We start from the raw sequence: 20184 nt of genomic DNA, 5'->3' as shown, positions 1-20184 counted from the left end.
AGATGTCCAACATGCATGTCTGGATAGCGCTGAGATTATAATTGCAGTCATGTGACAAAGCGGACCAAATGTGTATTGTTCAATAAATACAAAGATCAGCAAACTGCTTGTTTTGTTGTAATTTATTTTGTATATATACAAAATATATAACTTTTTTTGAAGAAGATTACAAGTGAATCATAGTTTAACATTCATTAATGGCATTTATAAGTATGTTTCGTTATGCATACAGTATGTATTGTTAATGCAGGTTAAGTTGTGTCTTTAGGTAGTAACACACAAGGTTGGAGTATTGTATTATATTATAGTAAGAGATCAATGATGGTGATGTTCTGTTGTGTTCAGTGATGAGTCCAGTGCAATTAAATATTTACAAATGAATCAAATTGTTGCACCAGACATGATGCCATACAGATGTTTATCTTAAATGTGTTCATTTGGAATAAAGGCAAACACTATTTAATCCACAGCACAAATCTCCAACATTACGATATTTTACTAATACCTCTGCATACCTACGTTTTTATTTTCATTCTTTTAAAATGACTTTTGTATGAAGCATTTTGAATGACACAAAATGTAAGACCTTTATTATATAATTATTTGACAAAATGGCAGCTGACAACAGTTTCCAAGGAAGGATTGGTTAAAAACGCTTAAGGTGGGGCTTAGAAAAAGTGTATTTGCATGCATTCATTTTAGATATCTATAAAGTAATTTTGACTAGTTAGAATGTTAATTCCAGATATCTATATTGAAATTCTTCCTGTCGCCAAGCTAAATGAAGATATGTCCAAAGAAATATCTCCCTAGTTACAAATCAGACTGAGATATTCATAATTAAATTGCAGATATCTTTAAATGAGATATCACTAGGAAGAATTTCAATTCAAGATATCTCTAATTTAGTTTTGTCGAGTCAAAAATCCAATTCAAGATATCTACAATTAAAATAAGACTAGTAATAAGTTGCTTTCAGATATCTGCAAATGTGGTTTTGGATATCTTTAAAAATGATTCATTAAAGATATCTTAAATGTGATTATGACTAGTCAAAGACCAGTTCCAGATATCTCTAATTATGATTTCTACTGGTGGTAACTCAGTTAGAGATATCTCTAATTGAATTATCACTAGTAAAAATTAGTTCAAGATATCTCTAATTGGAATTATGCCTAGTACAAAATTAATTATAGATATCTTTAATTGCAGTTTCTACCAGTCAAAACACATTTGTAGATATCTGAAAATATTTTTCAATGGAAGTCAATGGAAGAATATGACTAGTCAAAACAGCATTGTAGATATCTCAAATGTATATTATGAATAGCCAGAATAACATTATAGATATCTTCATTGCCTGTTATGGCTAGTAATAATCACATTGTAGATATACTAATTCCAATTGCGACGATTCAAAATTACAGAAGAGATATCTGGAATTGGAATTTTGACTAGTCAAAACTAAATTATGACTAGTACAGCCAGGCGTATTTTATGTCAAAATGGCTTGCCATAGTGCGTGAAACAATTCAATACAAGCGAAAAAACACTGCAGATTTAATCACCATGATAATGTGGAGCTAACGTTTTCTATGTAGTGAAATTGAATGTGTGTGAGGCATTAATAGCCTTTATTTATAATCGCTCTAATCACATTTAGGGTACTTTCTGCAATCCAACTTGAGTTCACGACTCAACTCACCATTTGTGTCGCCATTTCCCCTTGTCTCCACAATGTGCGTACGCATGGGTCAGAGTTTGCTTACAGGTGCGCACATTCTCAAGTTTGACTTTTCGTCAAGTTTGTTTTAAATAGATCACAACCTTTTGCGTTTGAAGTGGCGTACGCACGTTTATTCCAGGGGTCTCATTTATAAACGTACGCACAAAACGTGGCTGGAAACGTGCGTACGCCACCTTCCACGCAAAGGTTGTGATCTATAAAAGGGGTCATATGACAGGAATACATGTTTTTGTGTGTGTTATAAGTTGACCATGCATGTTTTAGACACGTAAAATTGAAAAAAAAGGTTTAATAAAAGATGCATTCTATCTAAACACAAACGCTCACCCAGACCTGAAATGCCTGTGTTCCCACACCCCCACAAATATACGTCAGTTCGTGGTATGATTTTACTAAGACCGCCCAAATTTATACCCAAGTAAGGTGGGTGTACCTGTCAGTACAATCGCTTTGGAACGTGATGTTCCAAATTAGAGGCTATTACATTTCCGTCAAATGCTTGCAGTATTCGATCAAGCTGGTTAACTGGCCAATCATAACACATCTCACTTTCAGAGCCATGAGCTTTGTAAAAAATCTGCTCATTTCAGAGAGGCAGGGAAAAGAGGAGATACAAACATGCACGGTATGTGGAAAATGCAAACTTTTCGAACCTTAAATCGTGTATACACATTCCATTACATCTAAAACCAAATTATAATATTCTTTTTAGAAGTGTCTTATGACAATAAAATCAAACTTGACGAGAGAATGTGCACCCGTCAGCAAACTCTGACTCATGCGTATGCACAGACAAGGGGACACAAATGGTGACTTGGTGAACTCAAGTAAGTGTGATAAAAACGGTTATAAGCATTAATACCTCACACACATAAAATTTCACCTCATAGCCGATAAATATCCACATGATCACAAAGATTAAATCTGCATAGTTATTTGCGCTTGTATTGAGTGATAATTGTTTCATGCACCTTCTTGTTAAAGCCAACTCAAATCTTAAATAAAAATTAAATCTAAATATTTAATCAGCACAGTATTACCATCACACCATGAGCGCATTAGGAGGAGATTATCCGACTGCATGGAATAGGAAAGCATCAAATACAATACCTGCCGAACACAGTGCATATAAATAACTACATTTATTTTCCTTAAATACTGACAGAATCATCAAATGTCAAAGTCTGGAAATACAGCCATTAAGCTCTCACACAATCGTTTCTCTGTTATATATCTCTATAATATTTTTGGGTGTATGCTATTTTGGGCTTTCGGGCGCACGTACACTTTTATAAGGATCCTACGCACAGTTTTATAAATGAGACCCCTGAAGGGTATGTGCGCCCGAAAGCCAAAAATAGTGTACGGCAAAAAATATTCAGACTCATAAAACCATGAGCACACCTGCAAGTGTGCGTATGTGAATCAGCCTCATATCCTGCCCTGTACACACCAATTTTTGTGGCAACGTTAATAAGGCCCCAGGTCTGTTGTGCATTCAAAAGGGCATATTATTAACAAATATGAATAACAGGCAGATTTAATTTAAACACTTCTTTTCTTCATTTAAACAATTTACACCACAGTATCGAAATCTAAGAAATAATATTCCAGTTGTTTACGCAGGTCAAAAAAGTGTCACAAATCATTTCAAGTTAAATAATTTAAAAATATGCAGTTATGGTCGTACAGTGCAGGGAGTCCAATGCCGAACAAGAATTGGGCACATCCTGCTGGATGGTGTTACAAGAGTAACTATTTGAGTAAACTGGAATGTAAGTGTGGGAGTCAAGTGTATATGTGTATGTTGACTGTGTGGGTGGCGTGTTACACTTAAAAGTGAAAGTGTGGCGGAATTGTTTGAATGTGTATGTTAACTAAAACTGAGTCCAAAGTGTGTAAGTGGGAGTGTGCTTGAGTATGAGGTTTGATGAAGCTTGAGTTAGTGTGTGTGTGTGCGTTTCAATTGGTTCTCTATGTATTGCGGTTGTGAGTGGGAGTCTGTATGGAGAGAAGTCTCTCTGCCTGTTCTAGGACTTCGGCAATCTTCCTCTTCACAGAATCTCTCCTCTTCAAATCCACATCTCCTAGATAGAAGGAAAGAGTAACAAAGGGAGAAAATAAACTGTGTGAAACAAAGGATTGGTTTGAGGTTTCTACCCTATTTTTGAATATTTGAATATTTTGCATTGCATCTAAACAAAGTTAATTTCCTCTCCAAGTTCCCTCCTCTCCAATAATGTAACCATGCAAATGTTGTTTATTGTTTTTAGTTTTTATTTAGAATCAACAAGGGCTTGCTTCGGCCAGACTCCAAATCATCAATTCTCTTCCTGGTGAATTTATCTGCAGGGTATCGTGGAAGCAATGTCTAAATATAAATCCGGTGGTTACTAGCGAACCTCAGGGGTCAGTGATGGGATCCCTCCTCCTGTCCATATACACAACATCGCTAGGTTTCCTAAGCACCTTTTTCTTAACATTGCTACAAAGATGACAACAGCTGTTTTCTTTATTCCAACCAGACAATACCACTGGATGAGACTGGATGAGAGAACAACCAACCTAGCTATGATAGAAAATTCCTGTTTTCAAAGCCCACCCAACTGTTTATCCCAACAGTATAATCCAACCAGTTTACCCAGGAACCTACATGTATACTGTATGAATGTGTGTGTATGTATGTATATATATATATATATATATATATATATATATATATATATACACATATGCATCTATTTATGTATATGATGATACATGATACATCTTCAAAGAGCATAAAGAACTGCAATAAGGCCTCCACTCTCTTGTATGCTCCCACATACAACCCAGACTTCTGCAGATGGTGAGAGCGTAACAATTAAAAAAAGCACAAAATCACTTTCCTATCCTGGTGGAGCAACTGTTTCTCTAAACAGTTTGTTCCGTATTATTGCACTTCTCATTTTAATGACTAAATGATGAATCACTTAATTGTACTTTTAAAGTCAATTTGGATAAAAGCGTTCCCCAAATGATTCAGTGTAAATTTAGATAGGAAACGATCATGCTGTTAAGAGGTTTTTTAATCATAAAATGTGCCGCAAAATTTCATCCATCCTTGGATTAGAATGGACTACTTGTTTACTAACTTCTGAAGACACTGCACAGGATCACTTGCACTCTGCCTAGTATGTTTTTTTAACTTTTACCAGTTTACAGTAGTATGCTATACATTGTTTTGTGCACAAACGTTGTTTTTGCAGTCCTAATAAACAGGATTCTATACATGCATTGTTGAAAAAAGGTATAAAGGTACTTCATGAAGAAATATAAGTATGACAATATAAGTAGTTAGTAACATAGCCCTCTTCTCTTACCTTGAACTCCCTTCATAAGTATATCAACAGCTGCTCTGTATCGTTGTACTGCTGCACTGTAATCGGCCTCTTTCTCTCGCTCCTGGGCAACATTCAGCTCTTCATTGGCCTGGGACACATAGCTTCCATCTCTATCAGGCTCGGCGCCATTTGTCCCAGTCAGAGGGACTGACAGAAGTTCAGCATGGCTTGGCGATCCAAACTGTTGTTCTAAGAGATTAAAAGTTAGGTTTGATTCATTACTGAATCTCACAGAAAAACTGTTATATGTTGAAATGTTAATATTTGTATAAGTCATACTGTGCAGATTGCCCAACCTTTTTTGGCACATGGATCAAAAATAGCAAGGTCTGTATCTGATAGCACAGGAAGGGACTTGTCTGTAGGTTCAACCAATCCAGAATCAAAGAGCAAATCAAACTCCTCTGTTTCATCAACTGGAAAATCTGGGATTTCCGGAAATGAAAGGGCATCTGAAACATAAAGAGGATCACAGAAGTTATCAGCCATGATTAAACTCAAACTAAAACTGGACATAATAAAGATGACTATAACATACTAACGTGTTGTAGTGTCATTAGAAGCAGATGACTGATCTGTGCCATTGTTCAGATGTGCATTAATCTCCTCCTCTTTATCATTTTCTTTCTGTTCTTGTATTTCTGAATTTGATGGAGTCTCTTGTGTTGAGCTGCTTTCCGTGTCACCGAGGGCCTCGACTGCCATCTCAGGCCCGGCAATATCTGTCAGTCTTAGATTGGACTCTAGTTCCTGGGCCTGGATAGGAGCTTCTCTCCCCAGCTCTTCTTCAGCCAGCAGTGCAGTGTGCTTCTCAGGTAAGGGAATAAGAGGAGGTGGCAGAGAGGTGGCAATGGCAGCTGTATCCAAGGGTCTTCTCACCTCTCCTCCCTGTGAGAAGGAAAAGCCAATTTAATAAATACCTTTGGGCGTTATTGATACATTCCATTGTTTGTATTTTGTTAAAAAACCTGCATAATAATAATTTTGCTACCTTTTTGAAAGACAGCATTTAAAAATCTAAAAAGTCGCCACCCACATCATTTAGGATAGTTTAAATATTATTATTTGATTTAATAACCCAGATTTCAGACACTGGAATGGAATGGCCACAATACATGTACATATATGAATTTAGCAGACACTTTTACCCAAAGTGTCTTATCCAGGCTATACATTTTATCACTATGTGTGTTCCCTGGGAACAGAAGCCGCAACCTTTTGTGATGCTATAGCAATTCTCTACCACAGAGCCACAGGAGCAATACATGTAGAAATGCTTATTAAAGGCAAACCTTGGAGTGTTCCCTTATTTTTCCCAAAGCTTTACATGTTTATCAAACATGTATTGTCTCACCCTGAAGAATTCTTTGAGCTGAGGGCTGTTGTAGAGTGCAGGAATATTAGTTGTAAAGAGCAGCATGGCCTCAGCTGCTTTCCTTCTTTCTTCAATCACTGCCTCATCAAAACGACCTGGAAGAGATATAAAAAACACAAAACAACATTTAGATGGTGGGGAAGAATATCAACAGCTTTTACAAACTTCATCATCATTAAAAAAGTCAAACTGCTCTTTGTAATACACACATTTCCTTTTCTGTTTAATTATACATGTACCGTCTCAGCTATTCTCAAGTCGATTTTCAAGATCTCGTGGCCTTACCAAAAACCTGTGCACGTGGAAAAGGGGGAAACTCTTCTTGCCGCCTGAATAGATTCCTATGAGTGTATGCCAGTTCTCCGTGTAACTTCTTGAGTTCCGAGTACCTTTTCCACACCACTACCTGTCAGTAAACCCAACAATGACTTAAAACCACTGAATATAAAGGCACGTACATCAACACATATATACAATGACTATCTCACCTCTTTAACATTCTCTGGCTGCGTCTTCGACACAAACTATGCAAAAAGAGACAAGTGCAGATAAGTTAGTGTGTCACATGGAAGCCTTGAAATATCTAACTATTGTTACTATGAATTAGGGAGAGGGAGATAAGTGCATGTGACACTAAAGGTCACAGGGTCTCATATGAGAAGCTTTATATCACGAGTTGCCCGGATCATACCACATAAAGAATGCCTCATACCAATGGGAATTACCCTCTAATACAGTTTATTGTGTCTTTAATATTTATACAGAGATTACTTTCGTTCTAAGTATAATGCACATGACAGTCGATGTTTTAAATACATATTTGGGGAGATTTAATGAACATTTAATACTTCAAATTAATATTATAGATGGAATCAAACTTTTTAGTGAAGTTAAACCAACAATCAGATAGTAAGCCTAGGAGTCCAAACCTATAACTATGTAGTATATATGATTTCTATCTGTTAAAATTATGGGTAACGTTAAATAGAGTACTACCAACCCTGGCTGTTACTTTATATTCCGTGTGTCCTTTCTCGTGTGTGCGTGAATCTGTTACAGTAAAAAAGCGGTAATATTCCTCGGTCCTGGTCCTGGTCTTCCGAGACATCACTGTTACATAAAATATGTTGAAAGATAAATTAACATAAATACATCCACAGAATCAGGTGACCGTGACTGGTACTGGATTGGACTGTTGACAGTTTGCACATTTACTTCCTTCTTTCAGACAAGCGCATGCGCATCTCGAGTAAAAACAAGAAAGCCTTCAAAATTAAAGTCGCGGTAGCGCAATAGAAGGATCGCGCATTGGTCGCTTCATAAGGAGCAATATGTTTTTTTATATTATCCAAGAACTTTCGAATTTTAGATTCTATTTGAAATAAATGAACGGAAACTGGTTGATTGATGTATTTTTTTTATTAACAACAAAAATAATTCTTTACAAACATTCGTTTATACAAGGAAATACAAAATATATATAATAAAGATTTGCACATTAGGGGCTATTGTTAATTTACATGAAAATATAAATACATTTTCAATGTTTTAATTGCTTTTTGCTTCATAGAAAATTGGAGTGAATCAATATAAAGCTCAGTTTCTTTCTTGAATGAAGTAAAACAGTTTTTTTTACAGAAAAATGTACATTTTTTAACATAAAATTTGCCATTAAAATAATAAAATTAATTACATAAACCCGACTATGCTTGATTCCTGGTTACTTGATGTCTGGACTCAATGGTGCTTTTTTGCTGCCGTCATCACTCACTTTATGTCTCAATGTTTTCGGATCATACAGTGGGTCTGGTTGTCTCAAAAGCACACTTGTAGACTCTCACTGTGTGGCCGAAGGTATGAAGACACGACTTTCATATACATATACATACATATACCTTCTAATATATGTATTTTCTGGTATATTAAATCCGCTGAAAAGAAGTCTTAATGCTACACCATATAGACAATTTTAGATAATTCTGTTAATAATGCTTATAATGTAATTATGTGGTTGCAAGTCATTGACCACAACCAATGCAATTAAAATGAATTGACTCATCTGTTGTTATGACTAGCCCCAGAGTGCAATGCAATATTATTCTAATGACATGTACTCCTTATAACTGCAGTTCAGTGCTTGAGGAAAAAAAGCAGTTTTTCATTTTAATTTTCATGTTACATACCCTTTTTATTTTGCAGCATCCATAAATCCAGCTTTTTCTTGTGTCACTCCGATTATCTTATCAGAGATGGCGCCACAAACTCCAAACATTGCATTGGATAGGTCATATCTCTTTTTTGCCACGTATCAAGAAACAGCAAGTGTACTACAGTCTGAATAACCTTACCGGTTCCCCGGCCAGGGATTAAGACTAGTCCTCTGGACTAAAATAAATTCTAGCTGTCCAAACTGAAAAAAACTTGCACAGTCACTTACGCTTAATAGATCAATGCCCTTGTGTTGTCTCAAAATACACATAAGTAATGTTTTTGTAAGACATGTTTGTAAATAAAACTACATGAATATCCTAATTTAACTTGGGCCAAGTCAAGTCACTTTATTGGTGGAAACTTGTCTTTGGCTTCACCACATAGAAAAACAATCTACATCACATTCAAAACAAATAGATAAAAACAACAGGTAACACAATCCCCCCTATTCATTTTCAAGTTGTAGTATTTAAAATTCTGACAGAATTTGACATTTGATATACATCAAGTTTGTCTGAAACGTGTTTTCGATGGTAAAAGCTGAAATTTGACATTCAGCGGATGAGAACAGTCTTCAATGATAACCTCTGCTTTTTGTTTGACTCTTGACTCATTCAGTTGTCTTTGTGGTTGCCCTACAATAGCATGAGCAATACTCGGCACAATTTTTGCTTTCCTTTAACAGTAATCCATACCACATAATAATATATTAAAGCACATCACACATATAACATATCTTGGTTTAAATGAATCCCTGTCTGGGAAATCACTCAATTTAAACCGTAGTGGGTAAGACTTTAATTGCCCGGCATGATGCCAGTGCCACCTCTCGCCTGTAAATGTTAATGGCCACCCATTGAGATGACAAAGTCTGGGTAATTGCACTTTTCAGTCTTAAAGTCTCGGTTTTTTATATATGAGCTCAGAGAGGGCAGGCTTTAGTCTCACAAAATCCTATTTATGTCATCAGTGATATCTTGCGAGAACTCTAACGATGGTCAAGAGATTCTCCAGTTCATCAAAATGTAAAGTCTTAAAAGGCACTAAATATCTATTTTCAAGCTCAAATACTGTATGAAAAGTATGATATTTTAGACTATTTTAAAGCTACCTAGAGGTTCTTTAGACGGTACGGACTAGATGTCATTTTTCACATTGTATACATGTAATGATCATGACGATATATCACAAGAGATAAAAGATGGAGTAAAACAATGGCCAAGCAGACCAATTAACATTTGAGTCACTTCACATCATTAAGTTTTCTGCCTAATGACCTCATAGTGAGACCTCCTAGTGACAAAATGTCTTACCACCAGAGCAATAGTATAAGCATCCCAATGACACTACAGACATCCTTCTAGTTCATTAGTGTTTTTCGACTTTAAAATTAACAACCACCACCTCACCAACAATATATATACATTTATACTCCAGCTTACCTGCGGTGAATCATACAAAATTGATAATGGTTCTGAGGCAAAAATAATTCCTTGGTGTGACCTTATCAAACATCTTTCCTACTGGGAATCCTCCTTCACACTCACTAAAGATCAATAGAATGTCCCCTCACCCACACACTAACACCAGCACCTCCTTCAACTTCATGGATACGACTTTGAACCAATTAAATACTTTCTAATTGACCCCAAGTTCCCACCTTTGGTGGCTATATAGGCTTGCATATCTCTCCGATCCGTTATTTACCGGAACCTAGCCTACTGGAAAATTGCTCTGCTGAGATGTTCTCCCAGTTGCAGGTGGTTATGGTGACTCTATCAGTGTGTTTACTGGTGGGCAGCATCAATTCTGCCCCACGAGAAGACATCCTGCTACAACTACTCCGCTCAGAAGTACCCAAGGTATACGAGGTAAGAAGTTTTAGTGCTTTTACATTTAATATGAACTTGAGGGAAATCAAAGTTCCAAAACAAGTTCAAAGAGTACAGTTGTTTAAAAAACAATTTCTCTTTTAAGCTCCAGGATCTTTCTCGATTACTCTTGCTAAAGCATCTTTCAGAATCAGTGGCTCCAGAGGAGAAAGATGTCCTTACAAGCATTGATGATCGTAATGAAGTGGTCCGTGAGCTTCCCCTCTCTCAGCGCGAACGAAAAGCAGGCTGCCGGAATTTTTACTGGAAGACCTTCACCTCTTGTTAGTTCCTTTGCTTCTTTGCCTTGACCTAAGGAACTTGAAGGGTCTACTAGACTACAACCTTTGCAACGCCATAATTGTATAGGTATTTATATTCATGCTTTCGATTAGTTTTTCTGTTTCAATGCATTGTTGCTTTCTGCCTTCTGTCATTAACGAAGCGGTATTAAATATTGTGTTATGCTTCTCTGATACGGTTTGCATTTGCCAATTTTAGATTTGCCCAAAACATTAGAAAGATTGGAACAGAGAACCAGCATAATTATGGATACCAGCAAGATTGTTCCAATGTATATCTTAAAGCTTTATTACTATATTGTTAAAGCATTTAATTTGTATTTGTTTTCCAGTCTATAACAATTATCCACTGTGTGCTTCATTCAAAGTTTGTATAAAGGATGCTGGTTGTGTTTTGAATTCAAATCTAGAGCTGGTTTACAGAATTCTGTCTATTTTGTAACAGACGTTGCCTGCTCTTTGACTTTAATAAAGTGTGTTCAGGGAAAAGCGCAAATTGCGATGAAATCTATTGCATGTGATACATGAGAAAACCCAAAAACCTGTTCAGTTCGTTATTCTTTTTGCAGTACATTAGATCATAAAAATGTCAGTACAAATAAGACAATGAGAATATAACAGCTGGAAAAGGGATATGGATTTATAAAATACTTTTTTCTATCTCCAAAATCTACATTCAAGCAGGAACATGTGATTTCATAAAAAAAGCCATGAATTCAACAGGAAATTATGCTATTTGGCAAAAAAATCAATAGACATTGCATAACATAGGACTTGCTGGATGTTTTGTAGTCCATTGACAAAATATAACAAAGTGATTTTATCCATGTTTTTGGGGCAGGAAATTCATTTAGATGGACACTACATTGGGAAAAAAAACACAGCATTCAAAAACCAAGCATACAGTCCTTTGAACAATTTTGTGCTTACAGTTTCCATATGTCATTTGAGCAAACAAGACTGTAAATAATTAGTTTTTAAACAAACATAAACCTTGTGACATTTAAGGAATAGTGTAATGTCACAAAATCAAAATTCCATCAATGTATTCACTCTAATGTGGTTCAAAACTAAATAACAGGGTTTGTCCATACAATGGAAGTTTCTGGCAGCCAATTTTGTTTTGTTACCAACGGTTATCATTCCAAAGTTTCTTCTGTAGAACACTGCGCAAGTTAAGACAGGTTTGAAGAATGAGGTAATGAAAAAATATTGTTCCGTGCACAAAAATCCCTTAGTAGCAGACGTTTGTACAATAAAAAAAATGACAAAATGATTTTTGGGGAAAAAGACCAGTAATACATTTATGCAATTGTTCTGTACAAAAATACCATCGGATCTGTGGAATCTGGAAAAAGATATACATACATACCTAACGCAGCCTTTTTGTAAACGTCATACTCTTCCATTTATCCTGTTAGTCATTAATGAACACACTTAGTAACAAAACTAAGACATTCGATTTAATAATCTACGTCACATTTTTACTTATCTAGCAGCTGAAAAGTACTGTACTTATTTTAAACCATCCATTTTACTGATCCTACCGACATTAAGCCCCCTCAAAAGTATACGTTTTGCTGTCAAAGCACATGGCACCCATTTCAGCTTCAAATTTACATTAACCTTTATGTGATAACATAATTGTCATTGATCAAATGGAAAACAGTTATAATATCTTTCAATAATCACAATCAAACACTATTGTGCTCACCATTAAAAAGCTCAAAGTATGCGTTTAAGAAGTTTAAGATTAAGATGATAGAGGAGTAGATTAGGAGTCTAAATGGAGGCAATGAAAAGTGACAACTGCCAACAATACAAGATCTCTACAGTATGAATTAATCTGTTCCTCACTGTTGAATCGGTGACATGTTTCTTTCTATGTTTGCCATGTGTGTTTTTATGCTGCAAAATTCAAACGCAATAACAATGTTTTCAAAAGGTAGAAATGTACCCTGTTCACATCTCAACCCTGTTCAGAATAAATGTTGTATAAACATGCATACACAAAGAGGATTATACTCAATCAATATACCATAACATTTTATTCACCACCTGTTTAACTTTTAAAGAAGCCAACTTTCCAGTGAAGCAAATATCACAAGAGCTATTAGTTGTTCTTAGCTTATTGCTACCCATAATGGGAGGTCTTAATGTTTTTGTGTAATATATAGTTTAATTTTTCAAAAGAAAAACATATCAGGTGGTGAATTTATAGATGGTGGTATATATATATATATATATATATATGATGAATAACTATTATAGAGAACGGTTACAAAGAGATACATTAGCAGTCAGTGGAGATTTTAGCAGAGAGGTCTTGGATGCGACGGGCACTGCAGTTCTTGCACAAAATGTGGCCGTCCAGGGGATAGCAGCCTCTTCCCTCACCTTCTGAGGAAAGGAGAAGACCACACTCCTACAACCAAAAACAATTGTCACTGTCTTTTGGCAGTGTTTATTTGAACCAATTCATCAAGAATATGCTGATTTAAAAAAGAAACAAAAACCCAGGGACTTTACATTATACCAATAGCTTACTAAAATACATGAAATGCATGACAGTCTTAAAATTCATACCTCACACACATAGCAGTTAACATGAAAACTGCGATCAAGTGCGACGATTCGAACGGTTTCCTCCTGCCCCAGCTCTGGCATTATGGGCTGGCTACATACTGAGCAGCGAGGGGCAAACTTCCTGTGAAAGAAAGAACAAACAACATTTAATAATAAAAATGATAACAGAAAATTCCACAACGTTTAATGGGGTCTCAGTGGGGGACAATAAAACATACACCTTCTGTGTTTGGTTGCTTAGTGAGAGAATTGTGAATGAGTACCTGTGGAAGTCATCAATACAGTGGATCTGGGAGGTGGCATCCACAGTAAAAGGCACTCCATCCAGGCAACAGCCGCAAACCACACATGTGAAGCAGCGAGGGTGGTAAGCCTTTCCCATCGCCCTCAGGATCCGGTCTAGGATGGGCTCAGAACATTTCGAACAGCGCTCAAGTGTGCTCTGTGAAAAGAGAGGTGGAACAAATGACACAAGAAAAGAATAAACGGACTATAAACAGTAAACAGAGGTGGGTAAGAATGCCACCTAAAGGAGAGACTGAGAACACAACCAGACGACAAAAAGAGCAGACTCACTATATAGCAGCTCTCGCAGTAGCTCTTCTTGTCTAATGCATAAAAGGGTTGGCCTCTCAAACGGGCATGACAGGTGATACAGGTGAAACACTCGACGTGAAACACCTGCTCCATCGCAATACAGCCGCTGCCGTCTCCCAGAACATTATCTCCACACCTAGCACACCTGCCTGAGAGAGAAAAATGAACAGAGAGTGAATGGAAAAGGGAGGTTTATGATCTTTGAGCCTCCTGTTTTACATGTCATGAATGCAAAAACAGAAAAACGCATTTATGAGAATGTAAATTATGCAGCATACCAAAATATTCTTCGGTAGGGGGATGATTCATGTCATACACCAACTTTTTAGTCAGTCGATCCAACTCTTCCTCAGGCTGGGGTGCTGACCCCTGCTGGAAAAACATGGAACAGCCATTATAAAAAAGATAGACACATACTGTACAATATGACAAAAAAGATTATTGTTTCAGCTTTCACTATTATAATTAAGGTAAAAACAGATAAATTACGAAAACCACCTGGGAACCTTTGGTATAACCATGACACTGACTAACAATGACACAATTCTCACCTTGTTAGGCTGATATGCCACTTCATCTCGGCCCCTCTGTATAGGTGGTCCCTGGCCAGCTCTCCCACCTTGGGTATTTCCTGATCCCCCTTTATAGAGAGATGGATCGCCATGAGCTTCTTGGGCAGGAGGTGGTGGAGGTGGGTACCAGCCCTGACCCTGTGAATCAGTATAATGCGGGCGCTCTTGCTGGGGGGGACCAGAGACGTGCTGACGGGGCGGTGGTGGTGTGTAGGCTTGCTCTGCCTGTCGCCCGCTCTGAGAATAAGTCACTGGCTGGGCAGTTTTAACCTGAACAGTAAAGCGTGGACCAGTCGGGGTGGATGCGGTAGTGTAAGAGGCAGGCACTGGTTGTGGGTATGGCTTGTTAACAGCGGAGGAAGGAGGGGGGAAAGCATAATCTGGCTGAGGGGTCGAGGTGTAAGGTGGGGAGGGGTGGTACTGGCTCTGAAGTTGAGCCGGGTAGCCCATAGATGGCCTGCTTGGTGGCGCACCAGTTTGGCTGGACGGGTTATAGCGGTCAATGGGGAGGTGCTTGCTATAAGGCACATTGTCATACAACGGCTGATGAAACAAAACAGATGAATTAAACAATATGTAGTAGTACATGAAGTATACAAGGTACAATATCATATAATGAAAAATAAAAAACAAACGGTTTATCCGAAGTTAATAATTTGTGTTAAAGTAATAAACATTGTACCTGTGTGCTTGAGTGAGGGTTACTATCAAGGTCTGCCAACATGCAAGTAAGAGAGTCTATTTCCGCATCAATAGCAGAGATGTGCCTCTCTGATCCCCGATTCTGAACCATAAAATCAAAAATCAAATGCATCAATGACTGCATGTAGTAACACCTCTTACCAAAATTATGTAAATGTTTATGGTATGATTGAAATAGTTTCTCTTTCTCATTTATGCAAAAGTAGCTCTAAATAGTAATATACGCCATTCATACATTGATCCCTGGCAATGTAAACACTGTGGTCTTATCAGAGCACTGTGGCGTTTTCAGAGCACTACTCTGTTTGTTTTGGTAACACAACCAACAAAATAGACTCAATCAAAAGTGAGTATGGGACAGAACTATCTTTTGGATCCCCCGTGTCAGAAAGGGTCAGTGATCTCATCAAACCAGTCTGAAAGCATTCACACTGTACAAGAGAGGTGTCCGAGACAAAAACATGGCTGGATCTACTTTTCCTAACGCACAGCTTTGACAAATACATAGAAAACTGCTTATGTTCAGAACCAAACTGCTTTAGATAGATGACAGTAGACAAGACAATTGTGCATATCACCGACATGAAGCTCCTGGCTGGCCAGGTGGGGGCTCCACGTGTGGTGGTCCTCTTTGGGCCCCTGGGCTGGACTGTAGTATCGGTCCCCTGGGTGATAGACAGCAGATCCAGATCGATCATCTTGATGCTGGTGCTGTATATTTCCTACAGTACACAAACACAAACAGTAATTTAGGCCTTCAAATTCAAAAACACAAAATAACACATGAATATGAACAATAATTACTTTTTTATAATTTATCATAACAAAGCGTAGGATAACTTTATAAACTGGACACTATATCGAACAGCTTACCTGAGGGGCCAGCAGCCATATACCTTACAGGCATACTGTTTCCTCCCGATCCTCCATTTTGGTCATACATGCTATATTTGGGCCTTGGGTCTCCTTTTTTGGGTGGTCTGTAGATGGAAGGGCCAGTGTTTGACATTGGTGCTATGGCTCTTTCTGAGCTATCCAGAGTTCTTGGGGGCAGCCAGCTGGGTCCAGACATACCAACCTTCTATAAGAGCAAAATATAAAAGAATTGTGTAACTTATGTGTCATCATCATATTTCATCACAATCGTGTTGAAACTGCCAAGAAATAAACATTGTGATATTATGAAATGATTACAAGCGTATTTGGTATTGGGCACATGTAACATGACATCTTCCGTACAGTGTGATCAGTGGAAGGTCTTGTATCGCGATAACAGCCGGCTGCATTTACATTATCCCGCTTATTACACGGCTTCTTGCCACACGAAAAAAAAAAACTGGACGTGAAATGTGATTTTGAAATATTTTATTAGCAAATTTTTCCCGAATGCAGACCTTTCGTGAGGAAAAGCCGTCTACTTTCGGTTTTAAGGTAAGAAACGACGTTCAACAGGCAATTTGGTTTAATTAATAAATTTGTAAATATAATGTCATACATGTTATCAAAAGACATATTCATATTTAATTTGTCAAAATGATTTGCTGCATCCGGGTTTCCGTGTGATATTAGTTTTGAGAGGTTGTTATCTGGCAATAATTAACCTGCAAATGTGGCGACTGGCCAATCAGAATCAAGCATTCCAACGAGCCGTACAACTAAAACACTAACAGCAGTGCTTTCTATGCTGTATCCTCACAAAACAAGTTGATGCTATGCTGGGTTTCCAGCAGCAGCCCATGGTTTCCATGATAACAATAGGCGCTAAGTTAAAAAGCAGGAAAAGGCAACCATTCTCCACCGAAGGGGGAATTCCAGTGTTCCTTAGTCAAATTGCCTGTCTCCCCTTCATACACACACACACACACACACAACTGCAATTCCCACAGGTGCACAACACTTGCATGTATTCGTCCAGCTCTCGAGTCTCCCATTGGTACAATAGCCATTGTCCCAAACATCTAGCTTTATCTACAGAGCCTGGGCATGAAAACACGATAGGAAATGTTGTGTAATGATCAACGTTTAACTTGAGCCATCTGGTCAGGCTCAAGAGACAACGTCCTGTGCACCCAATCACTTAGGAGTGTTTGTTATGACAAGCTTATGAGACACAGAAAATAAATCTCAAAACAATACAGAATGCGAACAAATGAAGTACACTTGCTGCCGACATAAGGGGTTTATTCAGAAACGGACAATAATAACACAGTAGACCTTTAAAGCTCGGAAGTCTCGTCGTTATACTTGACTGGATCCAAGCAGTTTGCAACGCGAGAAATGCCCACACTTCTCCGCCTTACATTGTGCCTACGTTCACACGCAAAGCCGGGGATTGTCGGGCCGACTCGTATGACAGATGTGTTATCGTTAGACACAGAATAAACTACTGCAATGCATTACATACGGCAGTAACGCGAGCTCTCGGCTACGACGAAAGTTACATCCTCTTGATAAAAGCCCTCTACCCTACACTTCCGTGCGACAACAGCAACTGATCTGCGGCAAACTGTGCGCTGCGTTCGAGTTATTGAAACAATATTAACGTTACATTAACGATATCCCGTACCTCTTCAAAACGCTGCAGACTCCAAGTCTAGCTTGCATCTGCCTCGTCTCGCGTCGTTTTCATCTGAAATAGAAAAATCAATCGTAGTGAACGCGTGTCTGTTCTCTGCGCAGTGCTTTTGCTCAAGTTCCTTTCTCGCACTGTCTTAAATGTCCCATGTACTTAACACCCAGTGTGCGTGATTCATATTCCGCGTTAAACACACAACAACACCCGGGCCAGGGCAGTACACACAGCTAAGCCTTACTAAACATTACAAGCATACCACGAGTTATCTAAATCGACATGTCTGCGAGTCACACATGCGCATAATAACCAGTTTAAGTTACATGTGTTTATTTGTTTGTAAGACAATGCTAACAACGCCAAGTCGCCTCGACGATCTTTCTTTAAAAAGTAACACTAATGCATGTTATGAGAAAATATCGTCAGTTCGCTGTGCCCGCTATGGTTAAATTTCACCCAAATGTACTTGTGGACTACTTTTAGGCTTTCTGTCGGTTATATTTTAGTAACCTACTTTTCCGAGAGAATCCGGCAGCGTCTGACACAGGCCTGCAGTCTAAACGTGTGACGTCAGACCGCTGTGTGTGTCCCATACTGGAATGACATACTGTGCCAATCCTAGAGAGAGAGAGAGAGAGAGAGAGAGAGAGAGAGAGAGAGAGCGAGAGAGAGAGAGAGAGAGAGAGAGAAAGGAATTTATTTCTCGCAGCAGGCAAACTGATGCCACAGACATATCACTTGTTTTCATTAACACAATTAAATGTTTACCTTTTATATTTAGCTTGTATCACTTATATTTCGTTGTTTACCCCCTTGATTTTATTAAGACATGCAAAAAGAGCCACATTAAAGGGATTTTTCACCCAAAAATGTTTATTCTGTAATTTACTTTTAAATGGTCCAAATCTGTATATATTTATTTGTTCTGATGAACACACAGGAGACATTTTGAAGAATGTAGGACAGCAAAAAGTTCCGGGGCACTTTTGACTAACTTTGTAATTCTTCGTGTGGTAGTAATGGGGTCCAAGAACAGTTTGGTGACAAAGTATTCGTCCAAATATCTTTCATGGAGCAACTAGAGTGAATCATTGTTGGGTGAACTATCCCTTTAATTTCATATGCGCTAACACACATTGCACGTGTGGATTTTGAAAAAAAATTATCCAAAGGAATCACATGTGAAATTCATGTTCTTTCGGTAATGGAACTAGCCCACATAGTATTCAAAACTTTAACCTACAATATGTCACCTAGTTTGCATGGCCACCTGTGGAGAAATATAAGATAAGTGGCGAAATGTGATTCCACTTCTCACATGTTAACAATGCTAAAGATACTGTATCTGTGCTCTGTCCAGCTTTAAAAGTATCCATCCTGTTCTCTACAGGCCAGCACGGGCCACACCCTTTTCTCTCTTTCAGACGAACTTCTTGAGCCCATTCCCCCAACTTTACAAGGTACAAAGTCACATTTTTAGAATATAAAATGTAGAATTCATAATTTTAGAATTATTGCTGTAAAACTAGCTTTCAACCTTTACCAGTTGTGCAAAGACCAGCACAGACTTTAGAAATAATTACAAAAAATGTTTTCCTGAGCAGCACCATTCATAACAAACTAAGATAAAGGAACATACAATTATAAATTATTTTAGTTTTATATAGTTTTGTTAAAATTATTGTTTCTGCAGCCATCCCCTTATGGGTTTAAAAACTTACATTAGGACTTACAACTTGGGAAAGGTTATTTGATCTTTAGTTATCTGTAGTTTTTCTTTATATGAAATCATTTTTAATACTTTATACACAAACAAACGGTGCTTTCTTGTTAAAGGGTAAGTTCACCCAAAAATGCACATTCTTTCATCATTTACTAGCCCATGGGAAATTTCAAACCTGTATGACTTATTTAGTCATATTATATTTAATATGATATTTTGAAGAATGTTGGTAACCAAACAACACTGGACTCAAATGACTTCCATTGTATGGATAGAAACTCCTGAGACATTTCTCAAAATAGCTTCTGTTCCACAGAAACTTGACTAATATACATGGGTAAATATGACAGAACTTTATTGTTGGAAGTGTAATATTTTATAGCGTGGATTTCAGCTTGAAGATTTACATTTCCCGATTAAAATACTTTTATTACAAACGCTTAATTAAAAGGACTTTCTTTCTGAATATGTTTGCTTGCAGACAGGAATATTAATAGGTTATTGTTTGTAGGGATTTGTCCTAGATCTATTGCAGTTCATTTT

General features: G+C 37.6%; 2 protein-coding genes across 4 annotated transcripts; both read right to left on the bottom strand.

The window, feature by feature from the left end:
* Positions 1–565: 565 nt before the first annotated feature.
* snx15 (sorting nexin 15) lies at positions 566–7752 on the bottom strand. The gene is made up of 8 exons (XM_079451522.1): positions 7506–7752; positions 6994–7029; positions 6791–6911; positions 6485–6600; positions 5673–6018; positions 5427–5582; positions 5110–5319; positions 566–3834 (listed from the first exon to the last, which is right to left on the bottom strand). Exons 1-8 carry the CDS (start codon positions 7611–7613, stop codon positions 3722–3724), a joined length of 1206 nt encoding a protein of 401 aa, XP_079307648.1. The 5' UTR covers positions 7614–7752; the 3' UTR covers positions 566–3721.
* Positions 7753–11506: 3754 nt separating this feature from the next.
* Positions 11507–18527, bottom strand: trip6 (thyroid hormone receptor interactor 6). Of its 3 annotated transcripts, none has more exons than XM_079464153.1 (11): positions 18433–18527; positions 17913–17975; positions 16220–16427; positions 15929–16068; positions 15327–15428; positions 14624–15187; positions 14351–14444; positions 14052–14221; positions 13739–13917; positions 13476–13596; positions 11507–13314 (listed from the first exon to the last, which is right to left on the bottom strand). In XM_079464153.1, the coding sequence occupies exons 3-11, from the start codon at positions 16416–16418 to the stop codon at positions 13183–13185; spliced, it is 1701 nt and encodes a 566-aa protein (XP_079320279.1). In that variant the 5' UTR covers positions 16419–16427; positions 17913–17975; positions 18433–18527; the 3' UTR covers positions 11507–13182. The 3 variants fall into 3 exon arrangements, with proteins under 3 accessions (XP_079320279.1, XP_079320281.1, XP_079320280.1); XM_079464155.1 differs by having other exon boundaries at positions 14351–14441; XM_079464154.1 differs by lacking the exon at positions 17913–17975 and having other exon boundaries at positions 18433–18523.
* Between the last annotated feature and the right edge of the window lie 1657 nt (positions 18528–20184).

Source organism: Barbatula barbatula (assembly GCF_947034865.1).
Source record: "Barbatula barbatula genome assembly, chromosome: 1".
Taxonomy (NCBI): domain Eukaryota; kingdom Metazoa; phylum Chordata; class Actinopteri; order Cypriniformes; family Nemacheilidae; genus Barbatula; species Barbatula barbatula.
This window is presented reverse-complemented; position numbering and strand designations above follow the sequence as displayed.